Here is a 26,988-nt window from a genome sequence, read left to right as displayed (position 1 = left end):
GACAGCAAGATTCAGTTCTCAACAGAAGACTCCCATGCTGCTATTTGATGTGGACTAGGTTTAGGGAACCATCTATCTATCTATCCATCCAAGTATCTAAGTAATCAATCCGTCTACCTGATCTATATAATGAAACTAATTTATTGTATTTAAGATTAGTATGTGATGGCTTTTTCTCAACAGCTGTTAAAGTGCTACTTCAGCACTATCCCCAGCCTTAGCCAGCTAGAGAAACCAGGAGCCTTAACAGGGTTTTGAAGCCTGGTCACTCACTTAAAACTACAGATTATCAACCACTAGAGCAGGGGTGGCCAACTCCGGTCCTTGAAAGCCACAAACATGTCTGGTTGTCAGGACATTCACAATGAATATGTATTGGATAGGTTTGCATACAAACTGAACGGCACGCAGATCTATCTCAAGCATATTCGTTGTGGCTATCCTGAAAACCTGGCACCCCTGTCCAGATGGATCCAGTCTAATATTTTTTATATTTCTTCTCCTATAGAATATACTTCTTGGGAATGTGGCAGCAGCTTGTACTCATATCAAACATATTAGCTTATTCAGTGTTGCCCTTGGAAAAGCTATTACTCTGGTAGAATGAAAACATTCAAACAGGATGGCCAATTATATAAATGTAAACATATATTTTACCTCTAACATGAGCTGAGTGAATTCCTCATTACTGAGAAATGAAGGCTTCCAGTCCTGATGAATGTCACAGATTTCTGTCTGAGCTGTGACTTCTAAACAAAAGAAAAATGTAGCATTTTTTTTAGGAGAATAAGTACTTTTGGCTTGCAAAAAATATAAACATTTACATATTTAATATGTATTTCCAAGTATACTAACTGTGAAACAATATTAATGATTTATGCATACTTGTGCAATGTTCTTGGAAATAACCGGACTGTAAGTTGTGTTACTTTATCTTGGAGCAGCATTAGAATTAAAGAAATATATTGTTCTACATGAGCTTTCACTTCTGAAAGAAAGACCTATGAAGCCTTGAAAGCTCATGTACTTCATCATCTCTTAATAATTCCTACGTTGGTCTGACGAAAGGTGTCATAATGGACTAAGAATCCATGCATACTTTGTTAAACACACTCTTACTAAATGCATAACCTTGGTGCCCCATCTATTCCTTTATCATGCTTTTAGCTTTTGCGTTCCTGCAAACAGCTTTATTTGATATACATTCTTTAGAACAAAAGCCAATTCGATTATTACAGTAGATACATTCTTTAGAATCAGGGGTAGTTCCAAAGGACTGGAGACAGGTAAAGGTGGTTCCTCTTCACAAAAGTAGAAGGAAGGAGGAGTCTGAAAACTATAGGCCAATTAGTCTGACCTTGGTGGTGAGCAAGTTAATGGAATCGCTGCTAAAATAGAGGAGAGTACAGTTTCTGGAATCCAATGGATTACAAGATCTGAGGCAGCATGGCTTCACCAAAGGTGGGTCTTGTCAGACAAACCTAATCAATTTCTTTGACTGGGTGACCAGAGAGTCACCCAGTCACCAGGAGAGAGCGCTAGATGTAGTATATTTGGATTTCGGCAAGGCCTTAGATATGGTTCCACATAGGCAACTTATAAACAAATGGAGTGTCCTGGGTTAGAAACTGGTTGCTTGTGAAGTGGCAAAGGTTAATGGTAGACAGCGTTCACGCCGAGGAAAGAGAGGTCACCAATGCTGTGCTGCAGGGATTGGTCCTCGGTCCCGTTCTGTTCAACTTTTTCATAGGCAATACGCTGGAAGGGCTATCAGGAAAGGTTTGCCTTTTTGTGAATGATAACAAAATCTGCAACTGTTAAGAGGGATCTAGTGAGGTCTGAGGAATGGTCTACAATCTGGCAGCTACGATTTATTGTTAAAAAAAATGCAGAGTCATACATTTGGTTTGCAAAATTCCAAGAGAGCCTTACAGTATAGGGAGTGAAGTTTTGTACACAAAACAAGAGTGGGGTCTGTGGATGATCATATCTGAAGATCTTAAGGTGGCCAAACAAGTAGATAAGGCGATGACAGAAGGATATTTGGGTGCATAGGGAGAGGAATAGCCAGGAAGAAAAAGGAGATGATATTGCCTGTGTATAATTCTCTGGTGGACCTCATTTGGAGAGACCACACCTTCAGGTAGATATAAAACAAACAGAGTCAGTTCAGAGGACAGCTATTAGAAAGGCCACTGGTTTTCAATGTAAAACATGGGGATAGCCTAAAAGACTGAAACATGTGCACCCTGGGGGAAAGGGGAGATATGATAGAGACATTTAAATACCTCCAAGGAATAAATACACAGGAGCAGGCTTCTTTCAAAAGAAAGGAGGCTCAAGAACGAGGGGTCATGGGTTGAGTGGGAAAGGGTGTAGACTCAGGGGAAATGTAAGGAAATGTTTCTTTCCAGCAAGGGATTTGGATGCATGGAACAGCCTCCCTGTGGAGGAGGTGGAAACAAGGACAGTATCAGAATTCAAGAAAACATGGGATCTCTGAGGTAGAGGGAGGGACTATCAAGCAGCATGAGATGTGGAATGGCAGACTGGAAGGGCCACATGGTCTTTATCTGTTCACATGTTCTCTGCTTCTATATTTCTTTATTCTTTTAACATATTTTTATTTAAGTGGATTTCAAGCAATTGTATACGTTCTTAATGTTCATTTCACATTCAAGAATAATGCACTCTTTCTAATGGTTTCCATTTCTAAATTATTATTTGTGGAGATCAGAGGGAGAAAGTGCTGGCACAGGGCTATGAAAGTAGCACTTCTGGAGAAATCTGTGCAAAAAAATAAAAAATTCTGCACTAAATATTGACAAATTCTGTGCACAATATTTTAATCCTGGAAACTTTATTTGTTCAGATAAAACAATATAATCACTGTCTTTGAGTAACAGTTAATTTATATGGCAATACTGAAAAAAAGTTGTTTTTCAAAGACGTAGGATTTTACATTTTTGTGCAGATTTTTCCCATCATAAGGTCTGGCCCCTCCAGATTGCTATCCCCTCCCCCAGGCTCAATGACCCTCCCCAGCTGTCTCCCTCTTATGGCTTGAACCCCTTCACCCTGCTCCATCTTTCTTCTCTCTCGAGTCAATCTCTCAGTTTATTTGCTACCTCTCCCTCCCCTCTTGGCTGACCCCTCTCCCACCCCTTTCCCTATCAAATTTCTCTCTCTGCCCCATCAGGCTCAACCCCCCTCCACACCCCCAGGAAGCCTCCCCCCCCCCTCAAGGTTTGAAATTCTCCCCAGCGCTCTCTCTTTTCTCCCCAGTTCTCTTCCTTCATCCCACCTAGATCCCCTGTCTACCCCCCCTTAGCAAGACCTCCAGTTCCATTTTGTCTTACCCCCCAATAAGTTTGACTCATAGGGCAGGCAGAGAGAGCTCTCCCTCCTCTAGTCCTCTCCTCTCACTCCCAGCTTTCTTTCTGTCTATCAGCCTTTCTTTACCAAGACCCCTAGCGCACTCTCCTACCTTCCTCCAAGTTCGCTGTCTACCTCGCTCTCTCAGGCTCCACTGGACCCCCATTGTTTGGGTTACACAGGCCAAGGAAGATGTTCAGGCTTATCTCTCTCTTCCAGTTCGTACAGGCCAACCCCACCGCTGCTCCTTTCTTATTTCCAGCTGACACTGGCGCTATTTCTTCCTCCCTTCTGGCCCAGGCAGGCCGCGACTGCCACGGCTGCTATTGCTCTCCTGGCCCCTCACATTTCATTCTGTGGGGCAAATGGAGAATCCTGCACAGGGCTGAGGGAATTCCGCGCAGTTGCGCAATGCAGAAGTACCCCCCGGGAGTAAAAGTAGGTATTTCGAGAACTGATGGAACTCATCCTTTCTTCTAGGTTTACTGATATATATATTTGAAAAGCAAAGCAATGCAAAAATAAATCCCTCCTCTTTGCCCTGCGTCTGCCATATTACATTATACTAAAAGGTGGGCTTTACACAGTGTAAGCAAATGTTGGAACCGAAGGCAATGAGCAATTCAGTGTTCTTCAAAAATCTTCGAAATCTCCACAATGCCTCAGATATGTGTCGCTTCTTTTAGCTACCTTTTCTAAGCCTTTCAACTGATTTAATCACCTTTAGCAGTCCTCAGTCAAAATCCACAAAGAGAATTCTGTGCTACACAAACTTCCTGGCAAATACTTTCACCCTGTGAGCACCATTTCTGACTAGAACGTTTGCTAAAATGAATGGCGTGCTCGGGAGTGAATTGTAAAGAAATACCGCTTACCATTGTGTTTCTGCAAGAAGCCAATAACTCTTTCCAGTACCGTAGTTTTGTCCAATTTGCGAGTGCTGCCTGGCAGCATGGAGCTGAGCTCTTTGATAAGAACATTGAATTGGTCACGCCTGATTTTCTCAGATTTATTGCGTGAAGCCCTGTAATGACAGAAAATTGGTGACTGGAAAAGCAATCTAAAGTTTCATACATTTCTTAAGAAATACGACCAACTGATCAGCCTGATGACCCAGTGGTTAGTGCTCAAGAACAGCCAAGCAAGAGACCTTGTTTCACTTTCTGGCTAAAGCTCCAGCTCTTCGGACTACGTGGAACTTTCACGGGCAAATTTAATAATCACAATTTTTGAGCAAACCCAAATCCACATATTTTTTTTTCCTCTTTTATCTACTACTACTACTACTTAGCATTTCTCTAGCATTACACAACATGCGCAGCGCTGTGCAAACATACAAAAAGGTAGTCCCTGCCCAGTAGAGCTTACAATCTAATAAGACCAAACATACAAGACAAAAGACTTGGGGTATTTCATGAAGTACGATAACGGTTAACAAGAAAAGGAAAGAAAGTTCATAAGGGCATCATTTGCTTACTTTCTTTGCTTTGATTTTTCCAGTTAGGGATCTTAGGTTTGCAGCAGTTGCTTTGTGCAGCTTTTCCTATGATATTTTTCCTCTTTCCTCCAGTTTTTTTCTCAGGCTCTCTCTCTGTGGACCCTCTGGTTTCAAATGCAGGGTTTACGGCACGAGAAGAGCAGCACTTGATCGCCTGTTTATCTTCAGGGCTCCATGTGACTATATTCTCATGTTACTTTGTCAACAGGTGCATTATTTTTTTTAGATTAATTTTGTAATTTAATTTTGTGCTCTTTTCCCAGATCAAGAACTGTTGCAAACATGGTTTGATTTCTTATTAAGAATTTTGAGAGTTTTTGTTGCTAGGCTCATTCTTTGAAGATAACCAAAAAGTATGCAATCTACTGCAGATTTTTCAGACCTGTCCCCAAACGTCTCCATTTCTTCATTTTGCCCCTAGCATACTTTTTAGACCACCCTCCAAAATATGAAATATTTCTCTTTCATGTACTGTAGAAACACGATGAACAGCCAGAATTAAGTCAACATTCTGCCTTCATTTTTAAATACCTCTGAGGCCCATATTTAGTCACTTAGCCATATAAATCACAGGTTATCCAGGTAAATGGCAAGTATTTGGATATCTGAGCCATTCTGGAGTGTTCAGGGGCAGAGTAAAATTATCTGGTAAACTTAGACAATTTTCAACTATAACCGGCTCGGTTAGTCAGATACCCTTAGACCTGCCTCAGAGCAGGTCCAAAGTTATCCAGCCTTGCGTGGCATAATAACCTGCCAGTAAACTGGATATCTCCAAAAGATATCAGGATGAGTAGCACTCTTAGGTTTAAAAAAACCACAAAACCCTTGAGCACAGCCCTCCCGACCTAATTCCCATTAAAAGAAATAAAATAGCATATCATGCTACTATCCCTCTAGAACAACCATAAAAATGCCTTACCAACTCAGACCTCATTTCTAAACTGCTGAAAGAGCATTCCCAGGTTTCATTCAGAAGCTCTGACATCGTCAACCATGTTTTTATTTTACGCCAAAATCTCATCAGATCCATTTCTTCCCTGATGTCCAATGGAAGACCATTCCATAGTTTAGGATATGGAAAAAGACCGATTTCAGAGTCTTACATGATGGAAACTCTTAACTGAGGGAAGTTGGAGCTCTGAACCATACTGAGAGTGAGTAACTCTCAGTGGGCATTTCCAAAGGATCTTGTTCTGCAAATGAGAAGGGCCCTGTCTTCCCAAGATCTTAAATGCTAGGACCAGGACTTTAAATGTGCATCTCAATTTGACCGGCAACCAATATAGTTTCACAAGTAATGGTGCTGCTGATTCCTCCCCTAGACCATCCTGAACCAGCCTAGCTGCCACATTTTGGACTACCTGCAGCTTCCGAATTAAGTTGCCTGGTAGCCCCCAATATGCACGATTTCAGTAATCAATGACCGCTATCGCTAGTGCATAAACCACAGACTTCAATGCCTTTAGATTTAAGAAACTTTTCAATTGCCGTACCAAACTCAGTCTACTATATGCATTGATTTGGCTTTCCATGGACCAATCTGAGTTCAACACAACCCAAGTGATTTTACATTGGTACTGGCAGTAATTAACTGCCCTTCAAGCTCAACTTGAAACTTATCCTGTCCAGCCCCCACCTGTAGAATCTCTGTCTTACTTGCATTCAATACTAAAGAATTATCATCCAACCATTTTTGCCCACTGTTTTCAATCAGCCACTGAGAATAGAAAGAGTCCATTGTGGATCTTTTCCCCATGGAGCAACAATTTGCAATTGTCAATATAAAATGAATGGGATAAACCCAAAAAAAGCGAATAAGTGCACCTAATGGAGATACGGAAATATTGAACTAAAGGGGGCGGGGGTAAAGAAGAACCCTGAGGAACTCCCCATTTTACCGGGCGTTGGGAAGAATAGCAGCCCTGGAAAACCACCACTTGACTCCTATCCTCTAAAAAACTACTAATCCACTTTAAAACCGAGCCCCCTGTTCCCAATGACTAGCACCAAATCAAATGCACCGGAGAGGTCCAAAAAAATTAGCAACACAGAAGCCCCCATGTCTTAAGTGAGGTAAAACCAAATCAACCAGATCCACCATGATTGTCTCCGTGCTTGCAGCCTTTACGAAAACTGGCTTGAGCTGGGCCCAATTTCCATGTCCTCTCTATAAAATCCGACAACTGAGGGGTCACTACCCTTTCCAATACTTTAGCCACAAAATGGAGAGTAGCAACTGCTCTGTAATTAGAGCACAATCTCTGGTCCAGCTCTGCCTTTTTCATGATAGGGGCCACCACACCGTTTTTCAATGAATCGGGAACTAACCCCTCAACCAAAGAAGCACTGACCACAATTCTTAACCCCTTTAAGATCTGGTCTGGTAAAAAAAAAAAATCAATAAGATAGGAGGGAAAGGATCAAAACAACATTTTGATTTCTTCACGCGACCCAACACAGAAGCTGCTTGCGTGAATTTCTGTGTACGGATCGGTAACAGTCCAGCTTGTTCTTTTTCTCCAGTAAAAGGTGCACTAGTGTGCTATCCTCTGTTGTAGTGGCATTTTATAGGCAGCATGGTTGCTGTTTGAGCCACTGCCATTGATAGAACAACAGAAGATTTGAGTGAAGGATCTGCAGTCTCCTGGGAGGAAGGGGGATGCTGGATGTGCAATTTCTGTTTACACACACACACACACACACATATTATTTCAACTTACATCTATTTATTACATATTAGATATTATAAAAAATAGATAAGGCACATATTTTATAAACAAAAGAAAAAACCTAAATCAGGGGAATGGGCAATGTAATTCTGAATATCTGCCCAGGTGCAGACAGCACAAGAAGCACAGAAGGTAGCTAGGATAAAAAGTTAGCCAACTAAGTATGGGGTGAGACTGGCTGAATTTGAAGTCTCGCAGTATGTCCAGCTAAGACAGGGACTTAGCCAGACAAACCGCTGTCAAAATTGACCCCCTTAATCTTTAATAAACAGTGTGCTGTGTATTTTTTTGGCAACATAAATCAACAAATGATTTATGTCCCTTACATGCCCTTTGCAGATGAGTGTGAGAATGTATCAGCAGTGGGCCACAAGGGCCTTGAAGACCACAAACCAGTCCGGTTTAGAAGATAGCCACAATTAATATTCATCATATATCTCTGATACACTTGGGGCCAGATTTTAAGAGTTACGTGTGGCATAGATTTGTGCGCGCAACCCGGCACGCACAAATCTACACCCGATTTTATAACATGCGCGCGTCGCTGGGCCTATGCAAAATAGGCTCGGCGTGCGCAGGAGCGGATTCTCGGGGTTACGCGCGTAACCCTTTGAAAATCCGGCCCTTGGTGTACGACAAGGGTTAATTTGTATATTTTGATCACCCTAAAAACCAAATTGATCAATAGTATGGACGTGCAGGGCGAACTTTTTCATATTTTTTGGTTAGTGTTTTCAGTTTTGTTTCGTTAGGTACTTTTTCAAAATAGCATGCACTAAAAACGAAATAGTGCACGCTAAAATGAAATAGCACATACTGAGCTTTTAGCGCGCACTATTTCAAACTTTACTGTGTGCTCTTTCATGTTTTAGTGCACGCTATTTCAAACTTTACTGTGTGCTCTTTCATGTTTTAGTGCGCACTATTTCAAAGTTCACTGCATGCTATTTCATTTTTTACTGTGCGCTATTTTGAAACAGAATGTATTAAAATGAAATAAAACTCACTATAAGCGAAAATGAACATCTCTAATTTGTAGGTCTCAAGGCCTGAACTTATCCCACCTCTGATGTGTATTATGATATTCCTGCTTTTATATTACTTCTCCACTTCATTTTTTATTACTTTAGAAAGTTTTCATCTATTGGAATTCGAACTGATTTGCTTATGGACATTCACAGACATATTGTTATAATTCCACTTTCACGGATTCAGATTTTCTGATTTATAGCATTATGTTCTTTTTCGCTTTTCTGTGTTGCAAATTAATAGGGTAGACATCAAAGCTGAGAAATTGGTCACCACTGAAGCTTGAAATATTATTTAGGGTGTACAAAGATATTTGAAAAATCCATTTTAACTACAAGATTGCCCAGCTTGCTAAAGAAACCTGAATAATTCTGTGCTGCTTTGGGGTGGAGGTCATAAGGGGTGGGAAGTGGGTGTGGGTAGGTGTGAATGAATACTGAACCTTCACTTTCTCTCTGGGATTTTGTGTTTCCTCTTCTAGAATGTTTTTTTGGTTTAGAATTAGAGGGCAAAGAAAAAGTACACATTGAAGCCACAGTACCAGAGTTATCAGAAAGGCTGTGACTAAACAGAGAGAAATCTCGGTGAGTTATGTAATGCACTAGATAGTTATTTGATGGCTAGCAGATCGAACAAGGCAATATTTGCTATGTGTATCATCTTGACAATAATACCTCTGCTGGGAACTGATCAGGCAATATGGTTTTCCAATGAATTGTTTAGGATATTTTTACATTTGATTAATACGAATGCAAATATTTAATACTGCATTCTCTATGTATACAGAATCTACAAAGATAGCAGAGAAGGTGATTAGAGATAGTGAGTTGAGTTTTCAGAGTTTGCACATAAAAATTAGCATATACACACATGAGTAGTCTGGATTCACGAACGTGCTATTTTATAAACATCAAACATACGTATGCATTTTTTATTTTGCATGCACATATACATGCGTAAAATGCGGGTAGTCTGGGACGTTCTGGTGTGGGGTCGATAGTCGTGTGGGTCAACTGCTGTTTTATAAGAGTCTTATGTGGTGAGTACATACGGCAACTTATTCGTGCAATTTTACACCTGCTAATTGTCTCGCGCAATTGATATCAGCCGGGTCTGTTGTCAATTATTAGCTGGGTGAGAGGTCTGGGTGAACTGGGAGGGGTTGAGGCTGAAGAACTAGGAGGGTCTTGATCACCTAGAGAAGGACTGGGTGAACTGGTGGGAGAAATCGGAAAACTGGTCATTTCAATTCCATGCAAAAGTTTTAAAATATACCAATCTATGCACGTAAATCAGGGTCTTTCGCAAGCAAGTTTTCACACGTAAAATATACATGTATATGTTTCTAAAATAGGTAAGGAAAGTACACACATTCAATACATTGAAATATGCTCTTTGAATGCATTATAGGTGTTTGTGTGTAAGCATATACACGAGCATTATGTTGGAGGATGTCGTATAGCACTATAGAAATGTTAGGTAGTAGTAGTAGGATGGGCATATACGTATTTTATAAATCTGCATGTACCTGATGTGCACAGGTCATAAAATACCATAATAGTTCTCCATGTGGCCATGTACATATGTATATGGGGGCCACAAGAAGCTGTTTGAAAGCTATTCTCCCAGGTTGTTAAAAACGTTTTTCTGGCTAACCCTCACCGTTCCACACCCCCCAGCTCTGATCATTCTCCTCACCCGATCTGCATCCAACAAAAAGAGCAGGCACATCTTCCAATTCTGAGTTTTGATCCTTTAAAAACGTATTGTGTTGAGTGGTACATGTACCTCATATAAAAAAATCAAAATGTCATGGAATAATGTACCAGATCTATCCATTCTGCGACCCTTCTGTTCTGACACACACACCCCTGACCTGTTTCCAAAACCTTCATTATTTACAGATTGTTCAGTAAAGTTCGTCCTGATTCATCTTATTATATTGTTTTTGCCAGGGTATGTGTGTCTGCCTTGTTGAGCAAGCAAAGTAGTTAAAGAAACTCTGACACACCCTAGCGACAATGGAAATCAGGTGCCAGCAAAGGAATAGGGGTTTGCTCTCCACTTTGCTCCTGTTGGTTGGTTGGTATGAGACCCATACTGACAGGACTAGAAAAGAGAGATACAGGGGAGCATGGCTGAGCTAGGCTGCAGCAGTGCCAAATTCTGAACTGCACCTATGCAAAAGAAAAGGCTAAGCAGAGCGCAGGAAAGAGAGGGAAACGTGGAACTGGTTCTAAGTTAAAATGGAAACGTTTAAATTGAGGAGAGCTGGCAAGGAGGGACTGCAACTGACTGTCTCTAACACTTAAAACCAAGGAAAATGCTGGCAGCTAGAAGAAAGAACATTTCAAGAAGATGCCAGTGTTGGTCAATCACTGTTTTACTCTCAGTGCGTATCAGATTAAATGAGAATATCATCCTCTCAATGCACTAAGGGTGCATAACACAGATGTACATGGTTTGACACCCTCTGGTTGGAATTGAAGGTTATAATGTTCCTGCCGGCAGATCTTTTAGCTATCCAAGAGCACTGCCTTAGGAAGGAAGGTGCTATTCCTTATACTCTGTGAATCCTGTGTTATTTTCAAAACCCGCCATGTAGCAACCTGGTATTGTATAGGTGCTGGAAAATAAAAAGCATTATACTGAAATGGAAGCAAAAAGAAATGAGGAGTGTTTGAGGTTTTCTGACTGTGCAGCTCCGTGAAAGAAAAGGTAAAGCTAGTGAACGACATTTGGGCTAGAAATTACTCCTACTGCATTACTGAGCTAATCCATTCACTAGTAAAAGCCACCGCCCAATTTTGTGAATCAAATATTTAAGAGCAAGCTTTCATCGCTATTTATTCAATTAGGACTGAGGACGCACGTTGGTAGGTAAGTAGCATCAATACCATGTCAGAAAAGAAAATGAAGTTTGGGTGAAAAAAAAGAAACAATGCAAAAGACACTTACCTCTTTACCCTGACTTTTTCATCTTCATCCATTAGATTGTCGAAACTGCCCTTCCTGTGAACAACAGGCAAAGTTACAACTTGCCATCAGTAATTTTTAGCACTGCTTGTTGGCGAGCATTTCTAAACTGAGTCACTTCTGGTTTACTGACATACTGCTTCTACCATCTGTGCCAGCCTAGAGTATCAAATGTACCTGGTGTACTTAATCGCAAGAAACAGCTAATGCTTGCAGGCATATATTTCTAATTCCATTTGTTGTCCTACGTCAGTAAACGCAGGACTGATGGTTCATTTTAGTGAGTTTTAGAGGATTAGTTTTAATTCCCAAGTTATTGTTAATGAGGGCTCAACAAATTCTGGATGCCAAGTCACCATAGTGACCAGAAATTTCATGGCTGCACCCAGGATTTTCGTGTCCCAGTGCAAGAGTTAAAACTATGAGATCAGTGCAGTCATTCAGCCACTGCGCAACTAAGAGCTGTGTGGCGCAGACTGAAGGGAACAGCAGTTCCTGCAGTGGCAGGAGCGGACAGAAAGTGAGGGCTGGAAGAGTGGTAACTAGTTGGAGTCTATGGGTAGTATTGGCTGGATGTGTGTCTGATTGGAAGTGGTTTGCTGGAGGCTGGGCGACTGGCAGGCTGAATGGAGGGAAGTGGGGGAGACGGCTGGGTGGGGAGCGGCTGACTAGCCGAGGGGCGACCTACTGGTTGACTGGGTTGGGAAAAGTGGGTCATGACTGGTGGGGGGGAGTGATTGGGTAGGGTGCTATTCAAAATAGCATGCACAAATGGGGTAGCAGGCTATGTGGAGGTGGACTGGGGAGAGTTGGGAGATGACTGACTGGGGAGTGACAGGGTGAGAGATGTTTGATTAGCCGAGGGATGACTGACTTGTTAATTAGATGGGGGACGGTGGGGAGTAACTGGGTCAGGGGAGGTTGACTGGCTAGCTGGAGTGTGACTGGCTGTGTAGGAGGAGGCGGGGTTGGCTGGTTGAATGGGGGTAGGGGATGGCGGGTTGAGAGAAAGGGAGATTGCTGAGGATGAGGAGAAGTGACAGAGGTAGAGACTGGTGAGGACCTGTATTAAATTTAAATTAAGGGTCTAATTTACTTTGCTTTTTTTCCCCCCGTTGACACATAGAATAGGAAAACAGCCTTAGTAAATCAGGCCCTAAGGGGGCTGCAGCAAAATTCCCATCCCCCAAACTAACCCCAGTCACTGGCTCCTAGATCCAGAGAAAATGTGTTACGTCCGGCTCTGGGTCACATAAGCCTCTCATTGATCTATACAGGCGACACTGTTTCTCTCATAAAAGTTGAAAATTAAATGTGTTCTGAAGAGAGTCACACATTACTGTGATACATGTTTTTCTGAAATATTAAAACTAATATCAGATCAGAATTCAAATGAAACAGTGATTTAATCTAATGCCTTCTTGCATTTTTGGTTGAAATGTGTTAGTGTCAGATAAGAAATGAGACTGATGCTGTAAAGCTAAAAACTGAAAAAGTAAAACAGCAGAAAGAGAGAAATCAAGGTTAAGCACAGGCTATTCGAGCTCACGTAACGACGCTGGAGCCTATTTCCCATCATTAAGGTAAAGTAATCAATCAGGGCTTGCACAGTGAAATACGTCAGTTTGAACCACAACTCCAATTGGCTAGGCTTTATCAAATCAAAAAAGTGCACTCAAATAAACTGCCAAACCATTCTATGATCCTTGGGACAGTAACTTTAAAACAAGCGTGCGGGCAGGCGAGCAAACATACCCTGCAATTTTAAATCATGCGCGCATTTAAGTGGGTATGGTTCAAAATACACAGGTAAGCGGATTTTAAAACTCGCTCGGGTAAAGCACATTCCCAGTTTTATCAATTACTCCACCAGTTTGCTCACGCTCATCTCCAGCTCATCCAAACATATGTGGCTAACGGCCTGTTGTGCACTGCGGCTGCCGGTTTTAAAATCCCTTCTCCAATCCATTTTCCCCGCAGCAGAGACTGTAAGAGTGGAGTGATTTGGGATTTTGGTGGTGGTAGTGATGGGGATTTGGATTTAACTATTTGGTTTTGTAAACTTATGCTGAGGGCGAGCTACGACTCAGGTTATGTGGCAAGGTCCCTGCCCCGGAGAGGGCCCGCAGTCTAAGTTTGTGCCTTAGTTTAACTGGAAGAAATGCCGTGATGGATTAGATGCTTAGCATCCTGTCTCTGACAGTGGCCAGGATGGTCTGGAAGAACCCGACAAATCCCAACATGAAAATCTGTTTCAATGTTGCTCTCCTCAAGAATTCAGAGGTGGAGAAACCCAAGTCCATCTGGCTCGTCATTATGTATGGCCATGTCCTCCAGAAACTTGTCCGGCTTTACTGGCAAGAAATTCCACAGCTTAATTATGCGCTGACTGAAAAAAGTACTTTCTTTAATCTGTTTTAAATCTGCTATCTGTACTATCTGCTAGTGTAAAAAACGTCTCCCTATTAACCTGCTCTAGACCACTCAGAATTTTATAAACCCGTATCACAGGGGAAGAGCCATATAGGATGTTTCAAATCACCTAGAGGGCCGGCAGGGAGCGCCCTCATATTTTATGGAGGAGGAGGACTCACGTCTGCTGGGAAAGGGGGAAAAGCACAGGACAGGGTCCCCATGAATGTCAGTAATAAATATGATATCAACTGCTGCACCCCCCCAGGAACCCTGCCCTTTGCATTTCTGATCTGAGGTGTAGGGATGTGCGTGTGTGTGTGTGTGTGTGTGTGTGTGTCACATTCCCTCTCACGCCACATCCTCTCCCTTCCCTCTCTTCTCCCTCCTTTCACACTTATACCATTCCTTCTTTCACTCAGCTGATCCACCTCCCTCCCACTCCTCACTCACTCTTATCCCATCTCCTTCCTTCCCTCCCTCACATTCACCCCCTGGGAAACAGAGAAACATGATGGCAGAAAAAGACCGTGTGACCCATCCAGTCTGCCCGTCCGTCCAATTAATTCAGCATTATAATTCTCACCACTTCCTTAGAGATCCCCTGTATGTGTCACATGCTTTCTTGAATTCAGATGCTAGTTTTTTCTCCACTACTTAGAGGCTGTTCCATGTATCCACCACCCTCTCTGGAAAGAAATATTTCCTAAGATTACTCCTGGGTCTACCCCCTTTCACCTTCATCTCTTGACCCCCCCCCCCCCCCCATTCTAGAGCCTCCTTTCCATTGAAAAAGGCTCATCTCCTCTGCATGAAAAACTTTGAGATATTTCAATGTCTCTATCATATCTCCCCTATCTCACCTTTCCTCTAGGGTGCACATGATTAGATCTTTAAGTCTATCCCCCCAAATGCTTCAGAATAAAGACCACTGACCATTTTAGTAGCCTCCCCTCTGGACTGACTGCCTCCTGTTTAATTCCTTTTGAAGGTGCCGTCTCCAGAATTGCACACAGTATTCCAAGTGAGGTCTCATCAGGGACTTATAGAGGGGCAATATCACCTCCCTTTTTCTGCTGATTATTCCTCTCCCTATGCAGCCAAGCATCTTTTTGGGCTTTTACTGTTGCTTTATCCACCTGTTTGACCCCCTGAAGATCATTAGATACAACTACCCCCAGATCTCGTTATTGCTTTGTGTTTTGATGCATTTCACTTCCAATATTATACCTTTCCCTTGAGTTTTTGCATCCATGTTTTACTCTGCATTTTTTACCATTAAATCTTAGCTGCCAAACCTTAGACCATCCCTCCTGCTTCGCTAGATGCCTTCTCATGTTTCTCCACACTTACTGGCTGTCCACTCAGTTACAGATTTTGGCATCATCAGCATAAAGGCAAACCTTTCTCAATAACCCTTCTATTATGTCTGTCACTCACAAAAATGTAGAAAAAAAAACAGTCCAAGGACTGATCCCTGATTCACACGACTAGTAACAGCCCCTTCTCCTCAGAGAAAACTCCATTAACCACTACCCTTTGTCACCTCCCACTCAGCCAGTTTCTAACCCAGTCACTCTAGGATCCATACCAAGGGCGCTCAATTTATTTATAAGTCTTCTGTGCAGAACCGTGTCAAAGCCCTTGATGAAATCCAAGTACATAACATCTAGCGCTCTCCCTTGATCCCACTCTCTGGTCACCCAATCAAAGAAATTGATCAGATTCGTCTCACAAGATTTACCTCTGGTAAATCCATGCTGCCTCTGATCTTGCAATCCATTGGATTCCAAAAATTACCCTATCTTCTGTTTTAGTAGAGATTCCATTAGTTTGCTCACCACAGAGGTCAAACTAATTGGCCTGTAGTTCCCAGCCTCCTCCTTACTTCCAATTTTATGAATAGGAACCACATCCGCCCTTTTCTGGAACTAATCCAGATGAAGCGGAGCTGTCAGGACATCTCTAAATTCCTTTAGTATCCTCAGATGTATTCCAACTGGCCCCATTGCCTTATCTACTTTGGAAGTGAGGTAAACCATAATCGATTTTCAGAACAGTGAGTTCATGAGGAACTAACTAAACTTAAAGTAGATAAGGCGATGGGGACAGATGGGATACAACTAAGGGTACTAAGGGAACTTAGACATGTCACCTCTGTGGTGAGCAAATTAATGAAATTGCTGCCAAAACAGTGCAATTTTTGGAATCCAATTGTTATGACTGTCGGTCGCAGACGGCTGCGACTGCTTTTACTCACATCATGTGCTGCCATTCTCTCCTCTCTGGGTGAACTCGCAGCTGTGGCTAGCCACTCCCGACGCATGTCGCCTTGTCCCCGGGACTCCGCCGACCTCCATGCCTCCTCCGGGCCTTCCTAGACGCGCGCACTATCCTGCCCATCTTTAAGGACACTAAGGCGGGAACCTCAGGGGCGTCTCCTCCTGATGACATCACTAACCCTGGACTCTTAAGCACCACCAGGGCCTAGTTCTAATCGACTTGTCAACGAGTTCCTTCACTGCTGATTCCTGCTGTAGTATCCTCGGACCCGTGGTTCCCGTGTGGTGTACTTCCTGGCGTGAGACATTCTCTCGGTACCTGCTCCTCGGAGAGGCTCCTGCACCCTCTGAAGCCCTGCCTGCTGGCTTCCCCACTCCTCGGGGTTGCTCCTGGAACTACTCTGCTACTTGGAAGACTCAGCGTTGGCGTACCCCGCTCTGCGGGCCATTGCCTTTCTTCTTCAGTGACTGTGCCACACTTCCCCGCTCCTCGGGGAAGCGCCTTGTCTACTTCAGTGACTGTGCTGCACTTCCCTGCTCCTCGGGGCAGTGCCTTATTTCACTTCAGTGACTGTGCTCGCACTTCCCCGCTTCTCGGGGTAGTGCCTACGTGCATTGCCAGAGACTCCATCGGTCTTCCCTGCTCCTCGAGCAAGCCTAACTCATTTCTCCTGTGCCAACTCATCACGTGGCTCCGCCCCTCAGGGCCGTCCCCATGGCACTCCTCGCTCCTCGGGGCCTGCTCTGCGCTTCACCACAGTGAATTCCTGCTCTGGCACTTGCATCCACATCCCAGCCCATTCCTCTCTGTACTCTCTCTGGGCTGTGTCTTCTGCTGCTACAGACCTCGCTTCCTGATGGTGAGACCCAGTGGGGCTCCGCCCCGTGGGCGGTACCAACTCTCACCTCAGGTCAAGGGCCCTCTAACTCACGGATCTTAACACCAATGAATTGCAAGATCTTACTCTCCTCTTTCCCTACCTACCCTCCCTTCATTTTTACCCCATCTCCTCTGTCCCCTTCCCTCTCCTCCACTCATACCCTCACACCATCCCTCCCTTCATTCCCACAGTCCCCGCTTCTCTTCCATCTACTTACTTTCATTCACCCCATTCCTTCTCTCTTACATCTCTTTCATCTCCTTTCCTCCCTCCACTTACTTTCAACTTATTCTCTCTCACTTCCATTCACTCACCCTCATCCACCTTGTGCCTATTGATCTTCCCCTGACAGGGCCTGGCCTCCCTGCAAGCAGCTGCCTGTGGGACCTTGATCCTCAGGCGTCTCTCCTGCTGGCAGTTCCTGACTTCCCCACCAGCAACTGCTTCCGATGCTGTGGTCCTCTGGCTCCTGGCTTACTAGCGGGGCCTGGGAAACCCTACCCGTCATTCTACTGCAGCCCGCCGCCACCACTGCAGCACCTGGGGGGGGGGGGGAACCTCCCCCACCTCAAAGAACAACATTTTCTGGGGGTCAGATCCAGCAGCTGGAGGGAGAGGTATGGTGGCCAGATAACCGAGTTACCTGGGTTGGAGAGGACCTACGGGCTGAAGTTTGGGGACCCCTGCTCTACCATATCCCCTCTAAGTTGTCTCTTCTCAGAGCTGGAGATCTCTAATCTGTTTAACCTTTCTTCATAAAGGAGTTGATCCATCCCTCTAATAATTTCTGTTTCCCTTTTCAGTATTTTTTCTTGTGCCACTCTATTTTTTTTTTAAGTGCAGCAACCAAACTTGCACACAATACTCAAGGTGTGACTGCACCATGGATTGGTACAGAGGTATTATTCATTCATTTATTTATTTTATTTATATTCCACCTTTCAACCACTTCAAAGTATTCTCAGTTTTGTTTTCTTCTCCTTTCTGAATAATTCCTAACATTCTATTTCCTGTTTTTTGGCTGCCAATATGCACGTTGAGCTGAACATTTTAACATGATATGCAGAATGTTATGTTATATACTTACTTCCTAGAAAAAAATTAGAACCAAGCGGTTTACAACAAACAAAATACAAAACTACAATAATCAAATACAATAATAATAGTACAATACCTCAATAAAATACATTATACAAAATATAAAACCCCAAAACATATACCCCCCCAAAGTGACCTCAACAACCCTCTTACTACACAATCATAAAATCTTATTTAACTCAGACTAAATCCCCCACAAAAATTAAATTGCACCTATTACTCGCCTTTGAAATTTTAAAAATTTGCCCTGGTTCGCCCTAAATACTATGTCTTGTCTGTGTTAGCTAGGGTCTTTCTCTTATATGATCTGTGTAACACTGCATATACCTTGTAGTGTAATATAAATGTTTAGTAGTAGTAGTAGTAATTTTAACAGTTTGTGTAATAGACTGTATTGATAAAGGATTTTTAAGCAGTTATATATATTTTCCACCTTTAAATCACCTATCAATAAAGTTGTGCTGGAACCTTATCTTGGAGTCCAGCATGATTTTTACTTTTGTCTGTAGGTCAATTAGTCTGAGAAAGTGAGAATACTAGTCACAAGTAGGCAACGAGTTTGATTCTCACACTTTCATCCACTTTTTAATATATAGATATCATCCCTACTAAAAGGAAAGTCTTTAAAATAACATTCAATTAACCCTGATTTTAGAGACTAATTTTAGTCCTGTTGCCAGTCATTCACTAATTAACATTAATCACCTAGTTATCAAATTTAAAAGCCATAGATTTAAAAAAAACACCGAATAAATAAATGTAAAAACCCTAATCACATTTAACCACCCTTAAATTGAGACATACCTAATCCTTAATCAGCCTGTAAGACTTTATCGCCTCAACAAATTAAGATGCAGACAGAAGCCCAGAGGCGAGATGGGGGCTATTCAGTCTTTTTCACCAAGTGCAAAATGTATGATTATCTTCCTGTTGCACCCAATCCAGAGAGCTCCTGGCTCTCAGAGAACGAGTCCGATCTCTGAAGAGCAGAGTGGCAGACCTGGAGGAGCTGAGGCAGACAGAGAGGTATACAGAGGAGATCTTCAGGGATATAGTAGAGCGCACCCAATGCCAGTCTAGCAGCTATTTCGGAGCAGCAAGATCACTGGCAGGAGACCATCATCTTAGTGTGCCAGAAAATAATCCTGTAGGACCTGCCCTGCAAGTGATGATTTATCTCCTTGTACCATGGATGTGTCTCCAGGAGTCTGTGCCAAGGAGGGAAGGTTAGAACAGCTGTTATAGTGAGTGATTAGATCATTAGGAAAGTAGATAACTGGGGGCTGGTGGGCATAAGAATCACTTGGTAACTTGCCTGCCTGGTGCAAAGGTAGCAGACTTCATGTGACATCTAGATAAGATTTTAGAGTGCTAGGGAGGAGCCAGATGTTGTGGTATAGGTGAGTAACAATGACATAGGAAGGTGCAGGACGGAGGCTACATGTAGGCTTTTAGGTAGATCCAAACCTCCATGATTGCATTCTCAGAAATGCTCCTTATTCCTACACACAGGATCCGAGGCAGGCTGAGCTCCAGAGTTTCAATGTGTGGATGAGATGATGGTGCAAGGAAGAGGGTTTTAGATTTGTTAGGAACTGGGGAACCTTATGGGGAAGGGGGAGCCTATTCTGAGGGATGGGCTCCATCCTAACCAGCGTGGAACCAGGCTGCTGGTGCTAACTTTTAAAAAGGAGATAGAGCAACTTTTAATCTAGAACATGGGGGAAAGCCGACAGTCGCTCAGCAGTGCATGGTTCGGAGAGAGGTATTTTAAAAGAATACTACTAGCAAACCAAGGGCCTGATTCATCAAGGCATTTCCCCATAGACACAGAATGAGAGAAATGCTTTAGTGAAGCAGGCCCCAAGCAAATTAGAATGTCCTGATTGTAAAAACAAGCAATATAACTTTTTCAAGTACATTTGAGGCAAAACGTCTGTGCGGGAGTCAGTTGGGCCTCTAGATGACCGAAGGGTAAGAAGGGTGGCCAGGGAGGACAAGGATATAGAAAAACTAAATGAATTCTTTACCTCTGTCCTTGCTGAGGAGGATGTTGGGGTCTTACCCACAAAAAAATGGCAGATAAAATGTTAGGAATTATTTAGAAAGGAACAGACAACAGAATATCAAATTCTCTCACCTAGATCCATGGTGCAACAACACGTTGAGTATTGTGTACAGTTCTGGTCACCCCATCTCAAAAAAAGACATAGCTGACAGAGAAAAAGTACAGAGAAGGGTGACAAAAATGATAAAGGGGATTGAAAAGCTCCCTTATGGAGAAAGGCTAAACAGATAAGGGCTTTTTAGCTTGGAAAAGAGAAAACAGAGAGGGGATATGATTGAGATTTCTAAAATCATGAGAGGATGGAATGGGTAAATAGGGCACAGTTATTTACCCTTTCCAACTAAGGGACACTCCATGAAACTAGCAACCGGCAGAGTTAAAACAAATCTTAGGAAGTATTTTTTCACTCTGAGCGCAATCAAACCATGAATCTTTTGCTAGAGGACGTGGTCAAGGCAAAAGAGGACTGGACAAGTTCCTGAAGGAAAACTCCATGAACAGTTACTAGACAGGTAGACCTGGGAAAGCCAGCTCTTATCCCTGGGAGTGTGATACACGAAACAGATCAACTACTGGGGGATCTGACGGGTACTTTGTGACTGGCCAAGGTCAGAGACAGGATGCTGGATTCGCTGAACCTTGGTATGATCTAGCATGGCACTTCTTAAGCTCTTTTGTTCAAAGTGGAAGAATCTCAACCGGGCAGACCCTATGGGCAATTTGTCATCTACTATGTTTACTGTGCAACCTGCTCCCACCCCTGAAGGAAGAAGCGGAACAAACAGAACGAACTAGCATTCATCACCACCGACTGGACACTACCATCTTTGCAGTTATTTTGGTTTACCTGTCCTCCTCCAGCCCTGCTAAACAGGATCAGCCTGCCCTAGGCAAATAATACGAAGTAAGTCACTCCAGGAACTTTGTTCTATTGTGACGATGTGATTGTAATGGCCCTGCTAGCAGGGACCTCCCATGTAAGTCAGCTACAAGAGATGAAGTAATAGTGCACATCATTAAGGCTTACGGTAGTAAACTTTGCAAAAAATAAAAAGCACAGCATGCTTTGATTTATTTGCAATTCACTGTATATGGGGTTTTTTCCCCCCCCCCAAAATAAAGCCCATTATTAGGTTTGAAATAGCACATTTTTCGTTCAATTTTAGAAACTTGCCATCAACCTGTTCTACAGAAATATTGTACAAAACAGGCAAAAAACAGGTGCTTTCAAAAAAGACCGTGGAAAACTGTTGTGTGTCCCGCCCGCGGCAGGCCAGCAACCGGGCCTACTCACTTCCAGCGCCAGGCTCCTGACTCAGCCCATCCTCACTGGCTACAGTGGGCAGCTGTCTGTGCCCTCGCACTCCTGTTGCCTCCTCGGCCATTTCTGGCTCCTCTGCGGACCTCCCCGGCTCCCAGCGGTCTCCCCATGTGTGCCACGGGGAGACGCCGCTGTCCAATGTTCTGCCTCTCCTAGGTGCACGCACCTTGCCGGCATTTAAAGGAGCCGTAGTGGGAAACCAACCCGTGGCCCCAGATGATGACATTATTGGGCTCTGCTATTTAAAGCTGGGTCCACCACTCGTTCCTTGCCTTGGCAACAGGTCTCCACGCTTGTTGTGTGCTCGTTGCTCGTTATAGTTCCTGTTCCTGACTTTGTTCCTGGATCCTGTTCATTCCTGGTTCCTGTTCCTGACTTCATTCCTGGTCCTTGCTCCTGATTCCGTTCCTGATTACCTCCTAGCCTTGCTCGGACTGACTACTGGCTTTGACCCTTGCTTCGTTGGAATTACACTCAGGACTGATTACTGGCTTTGACCCTTGCTTCATTGGAACTACACTCAGGACTGAATACTGGCTTTGACCCTTGCTTCATTGGAACTACACTCAGGACTGAATACTGGCTTTGACCCTTGCTTCATTGGAACTACACTCAGGACTGAATACTGGCTTCGTTGGACTATGCTCAGGACTGACTATTGGCTTTGACTTGCTTGTTGGAACTCTACACCTTGACTATTTATTTATTTAAAAATATTTATATACCGCTTTATAAAAATAAATTTTGTCAAAACGGTTTACATTGAATAAAAAATTTAAAGGAACAAACAAAATCAAATAAGTTTAAAATATACATAAAAGTTAGTTAATAGCTGGAACAAATTCTAGCTTAAAATAAAATCAATCATTTACTCAAAATAAAGAAAATGAAAAATTGTTGCCCTGGGACTTGCTATTGCAGCGGGAGGGGAGGGGGGAGCGGAAGGGAATTGGAATGAAAAATGATAATATAACTAACAGGCAGGGGAGAGAGGAAAAGGGGAGAGATGTAATGAAATGGATGGGATGTATAGGAGCTATGAGTAGGTTGATGGACTATGTTACGTGTTGCTTTTGATCTTGGGTGGGTATGTTAAATGCAAGCTGAAAGAGATAAGTTTTAAGTGATTTTTTGAAATGAGAAGAGTTTGATATTGACCGGAGGGGATTTGGAAGTGAATTCCAAAGTATTGGACTAGCTCTGCTGCCTGCCCTGACTCCAGCCTGCTCCCGACTATGTCTTTGGTATCTCCCTGGACTTGGCCCTCCTCAGGCCTCCACCTACCTGGGCATTACCTGTTCTTGTTCCTGGCTCTCCTTGGTGCCTGGGCCTCTGAATCCCTGCCTCGGTCCCTCAGATACCTCTGCTGGTCCCTGGCTACCTGCCACAACATCCACTGGGAGTCATCTGATAGAGGCCCGTCTAAGACCAGCTGGCCCTGGCACCCGAGGGCTCAACCTGCGGGGAACGTGGGCTGGTATTGGCGAAGCTCCAGTCAGTCTCCGTCTCCCAGTCTGCTCTGCCTCCCAACGGTGGGGACCCGTGGGGCTTGCCCTATGGGTAGCCTCAACCTCACCTCGGGTGAAGGGGGGTCCACCACCAGTGCAACAGAAAACATTTGGACCAATTTTTCTGTGCATCTCTCATCAACTATTTAGTACAATCAAATTATAAATAGTCTATAATACTGTACAACAAATGGTGAAGGACGCTGTCATGTATCTATGAGGAAATACATCCATAGCTTTCAGGTGATTTGTAATAATTCATCTGTTACAGTTACATATATAAGGGGAGTTATTTTCTTTCAAGTACTTCATCTGGTCAGTATAAACGTCCCAATGTAAGCAGCTGTTTCATACCTATGTATTTTGGATTTGTCTAATGCCTTGCACTGGGTCTTAGGTGTGAGGCTACGACACACTAAGAAGGCAATTTTGAAAGTGATTTACATGGGTGAAAAGCATTTTACTCATGTTAATCGACTGTCTTAAAACTGCTCTGCTTCCCTGCGGCTAACGATCTGCATGCAGTGGAAGAAGGCACAGATTTTTAGAGGAGGCATTCTTAGGGGGCCGTGTTCAGGTCGTCGGAGGAAAGTAATGCGCGCAGATTGCATTTTCCAATGTGAACAGTTTGAAGCTTACCCCCCACCCCCCACCCCCTACTAAATGTACATTCTGGCAACACCAACATCAAAAGCGAATTACAAAGCCAGCCAGTCTTAAAAAAAAAATATATATAACGATTTGACGAGATAAATGTTCTGCTATCATGCTCCAGACAATCCAGCTACGCAGAGGAAGCGGTCGATATGTAATGTCAATTAATTCATTAATTAATTAAATATAATAAATAAACAATGACCAGCACTTGTGGTGGTGGTCAATTGCTGCACTACACTGAATGAGAGAGAGGATTTTAAAATTGTATTTACGTTCCCATTTTTGTTCCATTCAGTCTGACTCCTGAATGAGTACAGACACGAAGTGCTGTAGACCCCGCCCAACCCTCTGCTGAAAGCTGGATGAGAGTTCCCCTCTAAAGCAGGCGGCACAGCCAAAACACAGTGGCAAACCTCTCCTAGAATGACACTAAACGTGGCACGAGCGAGCTTGCTCAGATTAACTCTGAGCTTCCTGTGAACGCGCGACTTGTGTACAGAGAAGTGGGATTGACTCTGCTTGGATCATTTAAGTTATCTTCGGCTTTAACCTGTGGCAGCTTGAGTTAAGCCTGTGCCCTCGTGATTTGTCCCTCAAAAATACGATTGCTCTTCAACACTGGTCAGCTGACCGCATTTAGAGCCGTTTTCTCCAACCAGCATTAAAACTGGCAAGATAATATATATTGCTTGCTGGTTTAAATACTGGTGATACATCAAGCTTTAATGCCCAGTGCAGGAAACCAATGCCGTACAGAACATGGCAGCTTTACTGTGACTGTGTTAAAGATAGTGGGCCTTTTTTTTTTGTTGTTGTTGTTGTTGATTGATTTATCTTTTTCCTACTCAGAGGTTATTAAAAACGTTGCAGCTACGCTAATGTTGCTGCATTCAGCTGCTCTGATTTCACTGAGCTAACCAGCTCAAAGGGAAAGGGATGAGTGGGGTGAGGAACATTCCCCACACCACTCCCAGACTGAAAAATGGCTCTCTGAGGCGACCCTGGCAAAAGAGAGACAGCAGGATAGCTTGGGCTTAGCTGCACACTGTTGGAGAGTGGCAAGGCAGACTTGAAAGTGCCAGGCCCTTCCTTAAAAACCCAGATTCTTCTGAGATTTTGCTGCCCCCTTAAGTTTTGGTGCTGTAGAAGAGTCGATCCAGCCCCTAAGCCCCCCCTGAGTCCCTCAAAGATGCAACGGAGGCTTGGTCTGCCTGAAAAGGCCCTCCTCCTTGTTGCCTGCGGGTCAGTGTGTCAGTGGCACCTAATTTCTATCTTGGCACCCTGCCCGGTTCCCCTCCTGCCAGCACGGATTTTGAAGGCTCTGGGGATGAGCTGGGGTTTGGCTGGTGCGGAGGTGGCTGCTGGGCCCAAAGGTCCCTTCCTTCCTGGGGTGTGAGGGAGTTTCTTGAATGCCCTTATCTGCCAAGGTGGGGTGGGGGGGGGGGGGGGGAAGAGGAGGGAGGCCAGTCTGGATCACTTTGAACTCTTCAGCAGATCCTGATGGGAGAGGTCCATTCCCTGTTGCTCGCTCCCAGAAGTAGCAGGCGGTTATCTCCAACTCTGCCTGGCTATTATGTGTGCTACCTGTCAGCCAGAAACCTGTCCAAGTCTTTTATAAATCCAGATATGCTACAGGCCTTGACTACGTCCTCCACCAACAGATTCCATATTTTAATTGTGCATGGACTGAAAAAAATTGCTTCATCCTGAATTTGTTTTAAATCTGCCACCAGTTAGTTGCAAGGCGTGTCCCTCCTTATCCTAGTATTGTTTGAAAGGGTAAATAACCACTCCCTATTAACTTGTTCCACCCCGCTCGTGATTGTATAAACCTTTATCACATGCCCTCTTAGTCGTCTTTACCCCAAGATGAATGGCCTTAAGCTTTCCATCATCACGCAACTATTCCACCTCCTTTACCATTTCTGTTGCTCCTCTCTGCACCTTTTCTAATTCTGCTGTGTCTTTTTTTTTTTTTTTGATATGGGGGGGTGGGACCAGAACTGCACGCAATAATGGATCCAGACAGAGAGACATGATGACATGCCAAGTTTTGGTTTCTTCTATTCTTTTCTGAAAAGTTCCAAATTTCTATTTGCTTTTTTTAACCGCTGCTGAATACTGAGCTGAGGACTTTATAGAAACATAGAAACATAGAAGTGACGGCAGAAGAAGACCAACGGCCCATCCAGTCTGCCCAGCAAGCTACGCACTTTATCCATTTTTCCCCCCCCCCCCCCTTTTTTCTCCCTCCCACCCGTCTCTATTGGCTTCCAGCACCCTCCGGCCCCAATTCCCTTCCACCCCTCCACCAATGCAGAGAGCAGCGCCATCCTAGTGAACTTCCAGCTCAATCAGGGGTAGCAACCGCCGCAACCAGCAGGCCACCCCCCTGCCCCTTACCCACCCCTGTTTTGTTTGCTTGTTTTTGTTTTTGTTTTGTTTTTGGAGATGGCAGCCCTCCATCCTTCCGCTCCGTGAAGGTGGAACACCAACCACTGGCCACTGGCATCCCGCTCCGTGAATGCCTCTGTGGCTACTGCCGCTCCGTGCAGTGTTTGCTGCCTCCTCTTTATACGCGTCCTCTAGACCTGATGGATCCACAGTGTTTATCCCACGCCCCTTTGAAGTCCTTCACAGTTTTAGACTTCACCTCTTCCTCCGGAAGGGCATTCCAGGCATCCACCACCCTTTCCGTGAAGAAATACTTCCTGACATTGGTTCTTAGTCTTCCTCCCCAGAGCCTCAGCTCGTGACCCTTGGTTCTGCTGATTTTTTTACAATAGGTTTGTCGTCTTTGGATCATTAAAACCTTTCAAGTATCTGAAAGTCTGTATCATATCTCCTCTGCTCCTCCTTTCCTCCAGGGTGTACATATTTAGATTCTTCAATCTCTCCTCGTACGTCATGCGATGAAGATCCTCCACCTTCCTGGTCGCCCTTCTCTGTACCGCTTCCATCTTGTCTTTGTCTCTTTGTAGATACGGTCTCCAGAACTGAACACAGTACTCCAGGTGAGGAACACAGTACCCAAGGTATTGTTCACAACTACTCCAAGGTCCTCTTCCTGAGTAACGACTCCTAATGATTTGAATGAGAGCGCCAGTGGGACAAGAGTGACTTATAAGCCTCGACCTCCCCCTCCAAGGGG

At 43.8% G+C, this 26,988-nt stretch overlaps 1 protein-coding gene across 2 annotated transcripts in view; it reads right to left on the bottom strand.

The window, feature by feature from the left end:
• LOC115093104 (neuronal PAS domain-containing protein 2-like) overlaps window positions 1-26,988 on the bottom strand; it is a 260,661-nt gene that overhangs the window by 157,462 nt on the left and 76,211 nt on the right. For both annotated transcript variants that reach the window (XM_029604797.1, XM_029604796.1), the window contains exons 2-4: window positions 11,593-11,646; window positions 4,251-4,399; window positions 658-749 (exon numbers count right to left, since the gene is read on the bottom strand). In XM_029604797.1, the coding sequence (XP_029460657.1) occupies window positions 658-749; window positions 4,251-4,399; window positions 11,593-11,624 (273 nt within the window). In that variant the 5' untranslated portion in view covers window positions 11,625-11,646. The remainder of the gene's footprint in view (window positions 1-657; window positions 750-4,250; window positions 4,400-11,592; window positions 11,647-26,988) is intronic.

This window comes from Rhinatrema bivittatum, chromosome 5 (assembly GCF_901001135.1).
Source record: "Rhinatrema bivittatum chromosome 5, aRhiBiv1.1, whole genome shotgun sequence".
NCBI classification, from domain to species: Eukaryota; Metazoa; Chordata; class Amphibia; order Gymnophiona; family Rhinatrematidae; genus Rhinatrema; species Rhinatrema bivittatum.
Note: the sequence above shows the minus strand (reverse complement) of the source record. Positions and strands in the feature narration are given on the sequence as shown.